Genomic DNA, 16,831 nt, shown 5'->3' on the forward strand with positions numbered 1-16,831 from the left:
CACTAAAAGGTGCACTTAAAATGCTTTAGTTTCTTCACAAAAATTGTCAGTGCCCCTTATAATCCAGTGCGCCTTATGTATAAATTTACCAGTCAAGTTGTAAAGAGCAGTAAAGCCACTCCACTGAAGCACAGCATTATACAGGAGTTTCAGTTTAGTTCTCCAGCACTGAGGCTAAAGCAGTTTTAGCATTAGCTGCTAACTGTGCTAAGTGCTAGCTAATATCACCCTGGCTTACCAGATCACTCAGGGATCCTCAGTATGGTGCCGTCGGGCAGCATTTACTAGCGGTTAGCTGCTAATACTAGCGCTGCTGCACCCAGCCTTAGTGGACATCTGGAAATCTAAGCTTACTGTAAATAAACAGAAGCGCTTTACTCACCCAAATAAACAGTTTTCAGGAGAGAAATCTGTGTAGATTAACATCCATCACTCGTTTGACTTGAGATTTTATTTTATTTTTTTACAGTTTTGTTTACTTAGCTTAGCTTTACTTAACTTATTTACTTAGTGCACTTTATAGTTCGGTGCGCTTTAAAATGCAGAAATTACAGTATTAGAAAAAGGAAAAAATCTTAATATGGCAATATATCTATCTTGAACATTTTGGCTTGTGAAACATTATCAATATGTGCTGTCAAATGCCAGTATTCTTATTGAAACATAGAAGCTCTAAACTTCCCAAGACTCACCCCCAAATTTGACTTACTAAAGTTACTGTTTTCTTACTCAACATGGTGGCGCTAATCAAATGAGTAGGGTAGGTAAAACTGTGGTGAAGGATATTGGTTGTCAAATTCTGTGAAACTGACACCAAAAAATCCACAATTCCTTTATCATTTGCTTATTTCTGAGTTTGTTATCTTCTTCAGCAACACAGATTCTGTAAGTATCATTGATGTTCATCAATCATTCTTGTGACATATATCGAGTATCGTGCAATCACAGTATTGTAATATATATATATATTGAGTGAATATTGTATTGGGAGATGTCCTGTGACTCACACCCCTATCCCTTACACACTTACACACTCTCTGCCTTCAGCCGCTGTTTTTTTCCCCCTCCTTTCTCCCCACCCCCACCAGTTTGGTCCCATCCGCCATCTATGGGGGTTAGCTCCACCCCTTGCTGTCTACTTATAGCACGATCTGCGAGGGTCCAAACGTTGCAGACCTGGGCCGAAGACGAGGAGCACTATGACATAGACTTTACAAAATTGTTATCCATTTCATTTATCAAACAATCCTCTTCTGGTACAATCCTCTTCTCTTCTGGTCTTCCTGGTACAACTTTGGATTATTTTAATAATTTATTGGAATCTGGAATCATATTTAAAAATCGTATTCCTGCCTGTGTTAAACTGAACAGAACAGTATTCAGCATGTAATAATATCACCATATAATACTCAATATCAGCCAACACCTCATAATACAAGAGCCTGAAGCCTGAACTCTCCCGTGAATTTCGGAATGTCAAAGCAGAACTAAATCATGTCTGAATTTTTTTTTTACAAGAGTTGCTTTTTGGAAATGAAGTGTGTCAGTAACAGCGGGCAGGCCGTGCTTCATCGCTCGCTGTTCTTATGCATTTATTCATAGAGCAGATGGCGAGTGTACCTCTCGTCTAATCTGAGTCAAAGACCACGGCGTGCTCTGGTGAAGAGGAACCAAGACTGTCCGTCAAACTGCTCATCGCAATACTCTTTTAATCTCAAATACAAGACAAAACAAAAAGCAAATTAACGTGCATGCGTTCCTAGTCATTATACTCTCTACATTATACTCAATTCATAATTGCTTCTATTAATACAAAATATAAAAATATGTGATACATCATTTTTACAACATTTTTACATTTTATTTACTTTACATCTTTAATTTAGTGAACAATTTATTAATTCGTTCTTTTATTAATATACACCTTGTAGTTACTGAATAAACTGTTAACCGTAATAGAAACACACTGCAATGAAAGTAAAAAGCGGCACCATACTCAAAACTCATACTGTGCTGGCTATGAACAGGTTAAATGAAGCACAACTGCTTGCACATTGGCTTCCGCAATAAAGAGGGGTGGGGTGTGGGGGGTGGTAGGCTTGGTATCTCGGATTTTGGATGCACTAGTGTACTCATGGGATTATTTGCAGATATCAAAGAAGAAGAAGACGAAAACCATGCAGAAGCATGTGCAATGCGACACTACTGGAATTACTGCAGATCACTCATTAACAACCTCACAATACTTGATTGGGAAAGTTGGGGAAGTGTTGGAAGGGGAAGAGGTGAATTCTTATTATTGTGCAAGAAATGTAGTCCCTCTGGGCTCGGTATTAGGATATAATGCAGTTCTTGCTTTTCCTGCGCTTGCGAGTGTGTAACTGTCCTCGGCTGCCCAAATGCCCAGATCCTGTAAGTCCGGAAGTGTTGTACTTGTGCAGCAAGTCCTCACTGTTCATGTACCTCAAGTGTACCGGCTTGGGAATAGGCTCTCCCAAGAAGTAGCCTTCGTCCTCAGACTCGGACGAAGAAGAGCAGGTGGAGCACCAGTCGTCGTCGTAATCATACTGGTCCCAGCCGTACTGGCCCAGGTGGCGACGTGGTGTGGGGTTCTGGAGCGTGAGGTCTGAAGTTGTCCGAGGGCACGGCCTGAAGGACTGCTGTCTTGACCGGGCATCCAAAGAGTCTCTCGGTCCACGTGGAGGCGGGAATCTATCATAATCCTCACGGACTCGTGGCTGCGATCGTTCTGGAAATGCCGGGCGCCTCTCGGCTGCCAGGTTCAGGGCATTTTCAGATCGGGAACGTCTTGAACGGCGCGAGCGATGATAGTGGTGCTTTCTTCGCGGCTCCTCCAGGTGCGACGTATCAGCAGCACGTCTGTGAGTCCGTTCGCTCATGGGTGGTAGGCGGGCATTGTTAGAATTCCGAGCCAAACTTGCCCTGTCTTCCTCCTGATAGGTGAAACCAGATGGCAGGGCGGTCATTCCAGGTAGTTCCTGTGTGTAGGGTAGCGGGTACTTCACTTGCACAGGTGGATCCATCTCCAGGTAAGGCTGACCAGTGTTGAGGCTGCGGAGAGACTCTGAGCTGTGGAACTGGACAGAAGAGTTAAGAGTTCCCATGTTGCTCTTTTCAGAGACATTCATGCCAGAGTCCTTGCTGAGGTCTGGCATGGAGAAACGAGAAAGGTGCTCCTGTCTCTTGCCACCACCATCTGCAGAAGTACCTGGGAATCAAGAAAAGGAGATTGATCATTATTGAGCAAGTTACGGTGTATTTGATTCTAGAGTTACTTACAAAATGCAAATGCAGTGTAGGCGTAAATGATTACCTGTAGCATTGGACAACGCCAGTGACTCCATGGAACCCCGTGGTGTTTGCTCCAGTGGTGTGAGCTGTTCGCTGAAGTTAAGTGCGCTGATAGGGTTCCTGCTGCGACCCACCTGTGGTCCTACATCCCGTTCCCTTTCCCTCTGGAACACATGCAAGCTGATAGAGCGTTTGTCCATAAAGCCATTGGCCGGCAACTCGTTAAAGCTAGCCTGCGGCTTCAGTTTGGGTGGGTAATAGTCTTCTGTCTCTGGCTGGAACCAGTTCTCGTTAAAGGAATGCCCCTTCAGGGCAGATATAGATGGTTTCTTGGGTGGTGCCAGCTCTTTAGGCCGGTTGTCCTGAGGGTGCCCGGGGGAAGGGTTGGGGGAATAGGATGTCCGGATGTTGCACTGACTCAGCAGTTGGAGCGGGGTGGGGGAGGGTTCATTGCGGCTTTCGTAGCCATACATTTCGTTCTGGTTCTTCCAGGAGGGCGGATCTCGGGACAGGCTGGGGGTTTGACTAGACAGACTCAGGAGGTCCATCTGTAGGGACAGAGGGTCCACGTCGGTAGAATAGCGGGCAGTAGAGCTCTTCCCACCACTTCCTCCTCCTCCTCCTCCACCACCTCCACTGCAGCTGGTCTTGCTAGATTTGGAGCTGCTCCGGCGGGCCTCGCGGGTACGGGCGTTCTGGAACGCTGAATCAGAGGAGTCTGAACCATTGGCATCCTCCCCGACGCTGCATGCCCGCGAGCAGAAGATCTGGCCCTGTTTGGGCAGGAATGGACGACCAAGGAGGGACTTCTTGCAGCGGGCGCAGCAAAAGCAGGACTCGGTGGCATGCCAGTGCTGACCGTCATAAGTCATCTGGCCTTGGTCAATACCTGCAGGGTAAAAAATAACCCTTTGTGTTAGGAAGTCAGGGAGGAGAATATGGAATGCTTTAAAGAACAAAGATATAAAATAAATAAAGAAGAATAAATAACATGCAGATGGTTGAAGGGAATGGAAATTGTGGCTAGAGTTAACTGAAGGTATGTTACATGCATACACAATCAGTTTAAGTTGATATAAACTCATATGTTAATCCCTCAGCTGATGACCATTTTCGATGAGCTATAATAACTCTTGGGTAATAGTGTAAAGTCTAAAGTGTATAGGAACCCAACTCTAAATATCAAGGTAACAAAAAAAAAAGAAAACAGCCCAATTCCCTTGAGGTGCAGAAGTGTTTGGAGTAAACTGATTATGCTGTAAGCCTTGCACTACACAAATACATTACATTTTAATTACAGCTTCACTTACATGGGCCAGGCGGCCACAGTCTAATGGGCAACATCTGTTCGCAAAGCGTTTTCCAAACGCTCTCCGTTTCTAATCAGTTTCCCTCGCACTCTTTCCACGTCCAGCACAGAAAATGATTACAGCCTGAATTTGTCCTGAGTGACATGCCAAAAACGCAGCTGGAACTGATGGCGGGGTGGAAACCAATGATCCAACAAGTTAAAGAGTTATTATGGGATAGAGTGCTGCCTTGTGACACGCTGGGGGCTAACGGAGTAATGGAAACACCACCAGGCAGTATACGAATTTGTTTCACTGACGGCTTTTGTCTTCATAATAGCCCCTCAGCCTTTCTTAGAGTGCCAGTAAACACATTTGTAGATTTGCTTGAAGGGAAGAATTGTGTCTTTTGTATTAATATTATTATTGTTACTATGGAATTTAATGGATTTTAGCTGGAGGTTTTTGTATTTTCTTTTATGATGAAGACTTCCCTGGTTTTCAATATGACCTAAGGCATTTTAAAGCATGGGGAGGCGGGGTTGAACAAAGTCAGAAAATCAGTGGCTTTTCTGCTTTGTACATTCCTGTGGCGACCAACAGGCTTGTCAACATTTGGAAGGCTTCTATTGGAACAGACATTATTTATGGCCTGAGGAATCTCTGGTCACGCTGCTTAACTATCAGCAGCCAGAGTCAGAGAGAGAGAAAATTAGCCAAGCTCTTTCTAGGAGATGGTGACATAGATGGCACTCTCTACTGTCATCACTCCCAGTGTAATGCAGACCGGCACTTGCCTCAGAGAGCATTTGCTGCCTAGTGATTGGAATAGAGGTGGCGCCTGACTTCACGTGTATCGGAGGAGGCATGCACTTGTCCTTACTACACTTCTAGTATGGAAGCATTTCAAGTGTCAGGGAAAGTCCTAGCAATTGTGTGGGTAAATTAGCTCAGCTATATTGCTGCAGACTGGAAAGGACGAAGATGTAACAGCACATACAGAAGCTTCTTTTTAAGGGGGTACAACATATGAGTAGACTGCCCAGTCCTATGCTATAGGAGTTCAGAAATGCAAATCTGGAACCACCTGAGATTCAGTTTTCATCCTGATATATTCAGGCCATACAAACTGTGACGCAATTTATCATGATAATGATTACAGTCATATTAACCATCCTTAGCCCTTCCACTTATCATTTTTCACCCTTGTTTCCCAACTTAGCAACAAGAACTGGGTCAGCTGTCTCACAGGTGTCCTGTCTGGAACCCTCTTCCTATAGGAGACTGAATGACGGAGATTTGTCTTGCCTGGCTGGGTCCAGCGGGCCAGCGCTGTGAGGCAGTGATGTATGGGGTTCTTACCAATGTGTTCGCCACAGGAGTCGCAGTATTCCGCGTAGAGCGACTCGAAACAGCTGCAGCAATATGGCCGGCCCTCCTTCATGATGTAGCGCTGACCCCCCAAGACCGTCTCGCACTCGAAACAGCAGAAGTGCTTCATGTGCCAGTGCCTGCCTTCTGCTTCCGTGCACTCGTCTGCTAGGATGATCTGAGGGAAGATGGTGACGTGCATTATTTATCTGAACATACATACAAACATACAAACATACATACACTATGTGGAATCAATCTTGGTTCCTTCCAAATTTGAGAGTATTAGGGTGTACTCACACTAGGCAACCTGTGCCGTGCCCGGGCATGGTTACCCCCCCAAAGCACGGTTTGATTGATTGAAAACAGTTTATCCTGATTTTGTTAGAGTAACCTCCTTCAACCACCCAGGAAAAGCTCTTTACTAGGTTTAGGGACAATATAAAAATAATATATAAAACAAGTAAAATTCTTACATTTTCTTTTAATGTTTTCCATGACCCCAACACAAGGAGGGTGAAGACTAGCACACACGTGAAGTCAGCCACCGTCTCTTTTTGAACTGCTTCTGATACAGCATTACAGAGTATCATCAAAGCGCGCTCTGAGGAAAGCACAACGACTCAGTTCTGATACATCAGCTCACAGACACCTTGTGCTGATCAACATCACCCTTTGGAGTCATGTGGAGAGAGAGCGTCATCTACCCACTCAGAGAGAGCAAGGCCAATTGTGTTCTCTCATGGCTCAGGTAGCCGATGGCAAGCTACATGAACAGGATTTCTATATTTGAGGGCATTAAAGAAGAAGTCCTCCTGCTTTTGTAAGAGTAACGTTTTCAAACCATCCAGGGAAGGTTTTCTACTAGATTTTGGAGCATTGCTGTGAGGATTTGGTTGCATTCAGTGACGAGACAAAGATCAACAAAGGTCAGCAAAGATCAGCGAGGTCAGGATTTTGAATGATCAACACCCCACGTCACCCCTGACTCCAAAACGCATCTCAAAAGTACTGGATGGAGCATCAACCATCATTCCAAAGAACACAGATCCTACAGATCTATAGCTCAATGCTGGGGGAGGTTTAGTACGTTCTCTGTTAACCTCTCTCATCAACACATGAGATGTTTCCGTCTGCCGAACTGCAGACTGTTCACTGGGTAAAAATATGTAATGTTTTATCTGAATAATTTCTTGAGATTGATGTTTTAAAAAAAAAATCCCAGGAGATTACTAGTTCTAGAGTCACTCAACCTCCACTTCTGACACCAACAATCACGTCACGCAAAAAAAAAAAAAAGAGACCATATTTTTTCATAATTTTGATGAGTACTAAGAACATCTGCACAATGTTATGCATTATGCACGACTGCCACACGACCGGCTGATTTGTTAACAGCATGATAATCATATAACGGCTAATATGCTAATAAAGCTTTGTTGAACCGAGCAGCGAGAGTGAGAGAGTCAGACAAAGAGAAAAAAGAGGGAGAGTGACAGATGAAGTGATGGATGGATGCACCACTGGATCATTGACTAGACGCTGAATGAAGAAGTGCCTGCCCCCTAATCACAGTAAAAGGAACAGCTTGACCAAACATGCTACAGCGAATGGAAGCCAGACGCCACATTAGCATGACGTCATCTGCATAAAGCTAATTGTTCTCCATTCGCTAGCATTTATTGTTAGCAACATTAGCTTTTTTTATCTGAACTATTGCTTTAAAGAAAGAACAAAGAGAATCCAGAGCTCCATTGAAAACACTAAAGGGAAGCCTCATCCATGAGCTACTGACACAAATAACCTTATATATAAATTAAAAGAGGATAATATCAGAGACTGTCACAACAATTGAAACAAATATAGTAATAATATTAAATATAATGTTTTTTAAATAAATTGCTACATCTGATTAGCATTTAATGATGAATACTGCAGGAACCACACTCAAATCACACTCAAAGGCAGATACAGAGGGCCTCGCGCCTGAATTATACATGAAAGCTATTAGTTAACATTGCCATATATCAAGCTCAGTCTTTACAGCTCATAATCTCTGTGTTTAAAAATGCATGTTCTTAGGAGTCTTTTCCATTTCACAATTTGCATTCATCATATCGACATTCTGGCTCTACAAAAACACACAGAAACATTAGCACTATCCCCATCAGAGATATTTAAGAGAATATGAAAAAAATGCATTAAAAAAGTAAAAAAAAAAAAAAAAGTAAAAAAAAAATATATATATATATATATATATATATATATATATATATTATTTAGCCCTCCTGTTATGTTACGGGTCAAACTGACACGTTTTAAAGTTTGAAGATCTAGGAAAAAAAGTTAAAAGTACTTTTTCCAGTATAAAAGTTCTTCTGCTTGCCTTAATATACAGCTCTGGAAAAAAAAGAGGCCACTTAAAAATGATGAATTTATTTGATTCTACCAAATTGAAAACCTCTGGAATATAATCAAGAGGAACATAGATGTTCGCAAGCCATCAAACCAAACTGAACTGCTTGATTTTGTTGCACCAGGAGTGAGTAGCATAAAGTTATCCAAAAGCAGTGTATAAGACTGGTGGAGGAGAACAAGCCAAGATGCATGAAAACTGTGATTAAAAACCAGGGTTGTTCCACCAAATATTGATTTCTGAACTTGGACATTGCATTCTTTGCATTATTTGAGGTCTGAAAGCTCTGCACATCTTTTTTTTATTTCAGCCATTTCTCATTTTCTACAAATAAATGCTCTAAATGACAATATTTTTATTTGTAATTTGGGAGAAATGTTGTAGTTTATAGAATAAAACAAAAAACATGTTAATTTTACTCAAACATAAACCTATAAATAGCAAAATTAGAGAAACTGATTCAGAAATTTAATAAAATGTTTAATAAAGCAGTAATATTTCAAATAAAAGCTCTAACATGTTTTTACCTCGTCGCAGGCCGAGCAGCGGGGTTTAAGCCTCTCGGCGTGATGTCGGCCACAGTAGATCTTCCCGTCATGGTAGAAGTAGATGAGGTCCACCAGCAGCTCATCACACATACTGCACACAAAACACTGAGGATGCCAACACACGCCGTGACCCGCCCGAGACGCGAAGACGGCAATGTCACCACCGTTAATTTGACCACCGCACTGCGGAAGAGAGAGAAAGAGGGAGGGAAACTAAATAAACAAATAGAAACATTCGAGCAAAGCACAAAATATACCTCAGCACTGCAATTTTACTTATACATTTAACTCAACAGTGCTATTCTGATTACACATGTACCTCAGCAGTGCTACTTCAGCCACATTTGAGTAAACATACAAATACAAAGTTTAACTTAGCAAACGTTACTATCCTGGCCCTGTACAGCTCATATTTAGCTAGAAAACGGACAGTTTGTGAGGATAGTAAACTGATACTGAGCATGGTAAGTGATGCTGAATGCCTTATTTAACTTTATTCATATAAGTAGAGCATAAAATGGAACTTAAACCTATATATACAACACTGATGGGGAGTCATTATTTGATATAAATTATCTGGGCTTTTAATTTTTCACCTAGAATTAATAATTTTGGTTGCCCAATACTGCTCTGGAAAAAATGAGACACCGCTTAAAAATGATGAGTTTCTTTGATTTTACCAAATTGAAAACCTCTGGAATATAATCAAGAGGAAGATGGATGATCACAAGCCATCAGGAGTGAGTAGCATAAAGTTATCCAAAAGCAGTGTGTAAGACTGGTGGAGGAGAACATGCCAAGATGCATGAAAAATGTGATTAAAAACCAGGGTGATTCCGCTAAATATTGACTTGTTTTTTGTTATTTCAGTAATTTATCATTTTCTGCAAATAAATGCTCTAAATGACAATATTTTTATTTGAAATTTGGGAGAAATGTTGTCTGTAGTTTATAAAATAAAACAACAATGTTCATTTTACTCAAACATATACCTATAAATAGCAAAATAAGTCAAAGAGACAGTCAAACAAGGCCATAGTAGACTCTCAGATAAACACAGTTAACAAGCTGAAAGCAGAGATAATAAGACATACTGAGGCACGTTGATGTTTGAGACAGCTGAGTATGGACAGGGAAAACACTGAAATGTGCTGAGGGGATCATCTGCAGACCCAAGGCTGAGAAGCACTGAATTAAGAATTTGACATATTCATAAATTATATCCACTCAGGAAAATCATCCATTGCAGTGACATATAGAGGTCAGCGGGAGGGTGGGGGATTAGATCAATAGTCAGTAGTGTTATCTGAGGACAGGCAGACCGAGTAAACCCCTCCTATCACCAGCCCATCTGATAAGAGTGATGAGAAGACAGCTATAAACCCAACAGTATGGCCTCTGGGTCTCTTTATAGCGGAATATAGGAGATTAAAGATGGCCGAGGTTACTCAGCCGCGTGACGAACGATCAGACACACAAACACAGACCCTCCTGAGAACGTTATAAGAATGTTTAGCAACAATTTGAAAAAAAATCAGGAGGGTTAGTCTGAAACTGGTTAGCCTAAAACCTGTGCGAAAATGAAGCCAAAATCTTCCGGCATGCTGGTGATCCTGAAACTCGAGTCTGCGCAGTAGAGCCCAGAGGAGGGAGAAAGACTGTGGAGAGACAGCCTACTCATTTGAATAACCCCGCCCCTGAGGGCTGCCTCGAGGTCACAGGCTGCAGAGCGGAGCTGACGGTCTGTTATTGGTCCCGCCTATAACCAGCCCTTTTACAATAGCCACACCTTTTTGAATAGAGCTGAATAACGTTTTAAAAAACAAATTCTGTGGGGATATAAAAATGTGACAATATAAGCAGAGGTTACACTAGCTGCTGCATTTAAATAATGGAGGTAGAATTACAGTATATTAGAAAAAAACGTGATTGAAAGTTGTTCTGTTTTGCCATTGAAACCTATGGGGATGGGTGGAGTTACACAGCTTTCTGAAACCGAACAGCAGGGGGCGCCCGACCTGCGGTGGCTTCACTTTTGAGAGACGATCCTCTGTCCAGCTATATACAGTCTATGGAACAGACAAACTGTCCCTTAAACTGTGCCAAAATTTCTTGATGAACAGACCAATAGAAACTCTTCAAAATGACCTGGAATAAACTCTTTTTACATTGACTTCCATTAAAAGTTTACAAAGTTTTTTCTCTCTCCTGTAAAGTTGCTGTTTTGGAGATGAGTGTTTTTCATTGGACAACGACGATATATTTCACGATAAGAAAATACAGCAGTTTTTTTGTATATGCTTTGTACAGAAATCAATAGACCTGGTTTACCACTTTTTAACGTTTTTTTTTTTGTTTGTTTTAGCTACATAAGTAACATGGCTATAATAATTACACATGCCTTTAGACCCAGCAAATCTAAACAAAAATAAGGGTGGGGGTTTTATAGAGCATGTGGGTGGGCCATCTGTGTGTGAGGGTGCAGCAGAAGGGGGCAGAGGGATGGCAGGTGGGCTCAGACTCCTAAATCCAGCTTATACTTAGTCCTAATTCACTTATTTGCCATGCTGCCGACAATCCAAGTCAGGATTAATCATCAAGAGAACAAAAGCAAGATACAGTCAGTGACAGCAGGACTAAAGAGAGAAATCTGCTTTATTTATCCAGGTCATTTTTCTGACCTTGTCTTCTTCTTTATCTGTATATCTGTGTGTGTGTGTGTGTGTGTGTGTGTCTGTAGGTGCTAGACAGAAAACACACACACACTGTCTGCATAGCTGATAGATTTAAGAAGCACTTTATACAAGTAGGAGTTAGAGCTGGGCGATTAATCGATTTTATCGATTAATTCGAATTTACAGTTAAGGACGATGTGTTTTTATGATAATCGATTTTCTCGGAGTTTTAATTTTCACCACCGACTCTCCCCTGAGCTTAGCCCCGCCCCTCTCTACCGCACGCAGCCACGCCCCTCTCTCCCTCCCTCCCACGAACAATTTGTCTACAATAGGTCTAAAAAAATAAAGAAAACTTAAAAAAGCTACATTTTTTTTAAATAAAATAAAAAAAAACTGCTCTTATAATAAACATTTAACAACACGGCAAAATTGAAACTGATTCATGTAATTTACGTAAAAATAAAGTTATTTTGAGACGTGACTGCCTATTTAAAAACCAACAGAAGTTGTTTATTTGTTGGAGTTCATTTGCATCATTTCTAACATATTTAGAGTGGTTTTACTCACTTTTTTTCTCTCACAATGTTAATCCTTTACAGCTTCAAAAACATGTATTATGCAAATTAGGCGATGACGTCATTTAGCGACTTCTAGCGATTTTTAGGAGATATTAGTAGGGGGAAAAAAAAAACAATTTAAATCAAAAATCTGATTTTTTTTTTTTTTTTTTAATTGAAGATTTTTTTTTTTTGGGCCATATCGCCCAGCTCTAGTAGGAGCCCAGAATTGTTTTATTATTAAAAACATAGCAATTGTGATCAGTACAGCTTGAATATATACTTTTTTATATATGTATTTAATTACAAATACATTAATAAGCATTCTACCTTCAGTTTTTTTTTTTTTAACACCAAGCATATCTCCTATTCTATCCTCAAACACCAGTCTATTTAAATATGTATTTTCCACAGAATATCTCTGTTTTCAGGCTGTAAAAGTTCACTAAAGCAGAATTAAGACATTAGGTGTGATGGTTGTACCTGTTCACAGATGGCTCCGGTCATGGTGACGGGGAACGGGCGGACGTTTCCTCGGCCCAGGTTCTCTCTCTTCCTCTGATTACTGAACAGCTTCAGCTCCCTCTTCTCCTCATCGTCCAGAGAGTTACAGTACCGCACCTGCAAGGCAGAGGAGACAAAAAGCAAAAGCATTAAGAACATGGAGCCTTAACATGGAGAGAGAGAGAGAGTGCTCAGTGTGAAGCTCGCTCGACCATCTCAAAATTATTTTGGCGCTAAAAAAACTTTTGGAAAATTCACCTCGGGACTATTTGTTTTAATATACGTAAAAAAAACATATTATTCATCTCAAAATCTAATACACGAAAGGGAGTTCTATAATGTGTAATATTGTAATATAGTGCTTACAACCACAGCACAGCAGTATTATAGCCTATATTACACTTTATAGCATGAACCTCGAGTGTATTATTGCGATTATACCACAGTTTCATTATCGCTGTTTATTAAAAGATTTTGAGTTAAAGAAAATTTAAATAAAAAATGATGTTTGGTTATAATCACTCTGCGAGTTAAAATAGTTAAATTGCTGCTCTGTTTGTAGCTGCACTGTTTGGCTTGTAAGCGCTGCATCGTTGCTAGGATACCTGTATATACAGGGTAATACATGGAGAGCTTCGTTTACAGGACATTACCGGCTGATAATGGCACTCACAGATCGCCACCCAGCGAATGACATTGCAGGGTCAGAACTAACTGTGGTATGATAAGGTATTTGTATTGTAATCACACTAATAATTAAAATAATATAGATTTTATGTATTTATAAAAACTCAAAGCATTTAACAAACTGTAAAATAAAACAGAAGAATGTAATATGTATTCAAACAGCCACACATACACACATATGTTATATTAAATATATTTTATTATATTATATTATTGTAAATAAAATATTATTAAATTAAATACAAAAAACAGAGAAAACACATTATTATTGTAGGATTTTACCAAATTAAATGTCTTTAAAAGCTTTAAAATGCTCACACTGGGAATACTAGTGTCTTATTATAGCCTGTCTGAAACCAATCAATAAATAAACGAGTAAATGAGTTAATAGTGTCACTGGGGGGGCTGTTACCACAGCAACTCGGTTAATGGTTAGCAGGCTGAGGCCTTCAATACAGAACACTTTAATATTCAGGAGAAACTTTAAGTTAGAAAAGAACCAAATAGTTTTATTTAACAGCAATATTAATCCAAAAACAAAATAACTTTGCATAGATAATTATCCAGTGTTTGTAAGGTCTGGTGGTCTTACCTCATTGTCGTGGGGGGGTAGCTGGTGCAGGAGCTGCTTGATACGGTGTTTCTCTCCAGGGCTGTTCACATATGGTACCTTGTCCTCTGGGATGGAGCTGTAATACTGATGCACCTGCAGTTTATAACACACACACACCACTGAGTCACTGTCCATTACCCCAAGCAATTAAACACCATTACAATACACACCTACTGCTTCCCACATACCATTAGGGCTTCTAATTGGCTGGCAAAAGCTCTGCAATTATCATCTACAAAGCTCTGCGTTTTATCTGCAATTATAAAACATGAAGTGCACCTCCACATAAACGCAGGCATCGCTGAAAGCATTAATTACAGTCATACAAAGCAATCACTTCAACAGAAGCAGCAGCAGCAGAAGCAGCACCAACAATGCACAAATAATGCACTGCGGCCCTGCTAGCAAACCAAACACTGTAAAGTGGGGATGTCTAAACGTTACACGGAGAGTTATAATACAAAATAAAACACCACAAATCTTTTATTATACACCCAAGACTAATATTTCCATGTTTCCAGTGTATGACCATCAGGATTCTTATCATTATTACCAGTGCAGAGTCTAACATCTAATATATGGCAATTTCTTGAATTATTGGTGTTGGAGTAAATTACCACCCACAGTGGACAGCAGTGCAGAAGGTGGTAATGATCGTGAACGGTGGATTCTGGCTAGAACTGTCCATGCCTAGAGATAACCGACCAATAACCATTCAATGCAGGAGACCCCACACACACGTACGGATATTTCTTTAGCTTCTATGCGAATACCAGTTGTCCCATGACATTTGGCATGGCAGGGTCATTTCCGCCTGACTATTCATTCCAAAACTGTTCATTCTTTAGCCACACCCTAAGATTGTACATGTTTTTAACAGTTTAGTCATATACATTTTGTAAACTATTAGTGTTCAAATCAGGGGATCACTGGTTTGAATCCCGGTCATGCAGCTTGTCATCTACCAGCTACCAGAGCCCTGACAGAGCACAATTGGCCTTGCTTTCTCTGGGTGGGTAGATGGTGCTCTTTCCCTCATCACTCCAAAGGGTGATGTTGATCAGCACAAGGCTGCGTCTGTGAGCTGATGTATCAGAACCAAGTCGCTGCGCTTTCCTCTGAGTGCGCTGTGATGCTACTCGGCAATGCTGCATCAACAGCAGTTTGAAAAGAGGCTGAGTCTGACTTCACTTGTGTCAGAGGAGGCATGTGCTAGTCTTTACCCACCTGGTGTTGGGAAATCACTAGTGATTAGAATAGAGTCCTAATGAGTGGGTTGGTTAATTAGACTTGTACATTGGGGAGAAAATGGGATAGAAATGTGTTTTTTTATTGTTAAATGAATTTTATTGTACATGATATAGACCCTTAAAAACCAATAATTACAGTAAATGATAGGAGGAAAAGAACCTAGTGAACACATGTTGCCATATTGCTTATACATGCAACCAGCAGATTACTATACATCACAAATACCAAATATCTAAAATTAGAGCCTTGTGTTCTTGTGTTACTGTTATATACGGTCAAATTTCATTTTCCAATTACTGTGTACACACACATACAATTTTGGTAATCAGTTTTTCACATTTTTGAGTAGGCCTTAAACATGGCAACACTATCCCCTCCTCTCTTAAATCGTATTACCCCGTCCCCCACCTAATATTCCCTCTTTCACAGAGAGAGAGCTATAACAGTCAAGGTGATTTATAGACGAGCAATGTAAAGTTAATGGAATCTGCCCTTTCACATCCGCCGCCATGCTGACAACGGAGGCTTCCTTATCTCCACTGTGAATGTGTGTGTGTGTGTGTGTATATGTGTGTGAGAGAGAATTTGCGTATTTATCTGTAAAGCTCAGCCTGATTCTAATTACAGTAATTAACCATATTGCTAAGATATGCACTCCATCGTTTGCGGCTAAATGACGGGACGCTGTAATCAGCTGTTTTGTGACAATGTAGTGGATTAACCAGAGGATTTCTTCATTGCTTGGACACAAACACACACTACCCCCACTTTACGGCCTATATGGAAACTTCGAACCCAGAACACTCTAAAAAAAAACCTTGGAGTAATCTTTTTTTCAAACAACCTTAAATTTCAAAATGACATTTACTGACTATTTCTTCACTCAGCCTCGCCCGAGAGCCCTAAATGCGAGTTTAGGGTAAAATTCTGTTTACATTCCTCCAAGTCATAAACCTCGGAGTTAATGTAAACATTTGGAACATTTGCAACACATTTGCAACATTTGCATCACTAGGACGGGACTGCGGACTTAAGAGAGTGTCAAAACTTAATTAATGCCTTGGAAATTGTTAATTCACCAAATGTTGTACCAATTTAGGGGTTTGTGCCTAGTTATTTCTGCAACCACTTAGAAATAAGATTCATGAAGTTAAAATGAATGCTCTTAGCTTGGAAATTACATTCCCAACACCAACTTCACCAACTTCCCCCACGGTCGTAAATTCCGACGACAGCCGCTTATCTAAACACAGCAGAGGGGAGGAATTTCTCACTAAGAAGATTTTGCTTAAAATACATATATATTGACTATATAAAAAAGGTGTTTTATAGAATGTTTACTAAATAATGGTATATGTGTCTGGTATATGGTATATGTGTTTGGATGTGTCCTGATTGAATTCTCCTACACATTCAAGTCTGAATCAACAAGGTTTAATTAGCATTTGATAATATAGCTTTATTTGGTTATCAGTGGTTTAATCATGTATTTTCTTTTAAGTGATTTAATTGGGTTTAAATAATATCATGACTCTTGATCTCTTTCTGACAGAGTACCATCCATCATTGTATTTCTAAGATTATCTTGAGTATTACAAAACTGTT

At 40.4% G+C, this 16,831-nt stretch overlaps 2 protein-coding genes across 9 annotated transcripts in view; one reads left to right on the top strand and one right to left on the bottom strand.

Annotated features, from left to right (window-relative positions):
• The window catches only part of LOC103029679 (solute carrier family 2, facilitated glucose transporter member 9-like), a 1,095,244-nt gene that overhangs the window by 32,350 nt on the left and 1,046,063 nt on the right, over window positions 1-16,831 (top strand). The gene's annotated exons all lie outside the window — the stretch shown is intronic.
• prickle2b (prickle homolog 2b) overlaps window positions 1,690-16,831 on the bottom strand; it is a 155,980-nt gene continuing 140,838 nt past the window's right edge. For all 4 annotated transcript variants that reach the window (XM_007256437.4, XM_022682810.2, XM_022682811.2 and 1 more), the window contains 6 exons: window positions 13,955-14,068; window positions 12,655-12,792; window positions 8,916-9,119; window positions 5,964-6,150; window positions 3,335-4,201; window positions 1,690-3,229 (listed from right to left, as the gene is read on the bottom strand). In XM_007256437.4, coding sequence (XP_007256499.3) covers window positions 2,334-3,229; window positions 3,335-4,201; window positions 5,964-6,150; window positions 8,916-9,119; window positions 12,655-12,792; window positions 13,955-14,068 — 2,406 coding nt within the window. In that variant the 3' untranslated portion in view covers window positions 1,690-2,333. The remainder of the gene's footprint in view (window positions 3,230-3,334; window positions 4,202-5,963; window positions 6,151-8,915; window positions 9,120-12,654; window positions 12,793-13,954; window positions 14,069-16,831) is intronic.

This window comes from Astyanax mexicanus, chromosome 24 (assembly GCF_023375975.1).
Source record: "Astyanax mexicanus isolate ESR-SI-001 chromosome 24, AstMex3_surface, whole genome shotgun sequence".
Lineage (NCBI taxonomy): Eukaryota > Metazoa > Chordata > Actinopteri > Characiformes > Acestrorhamphidae > Astyanax > Astyanax mexicanus.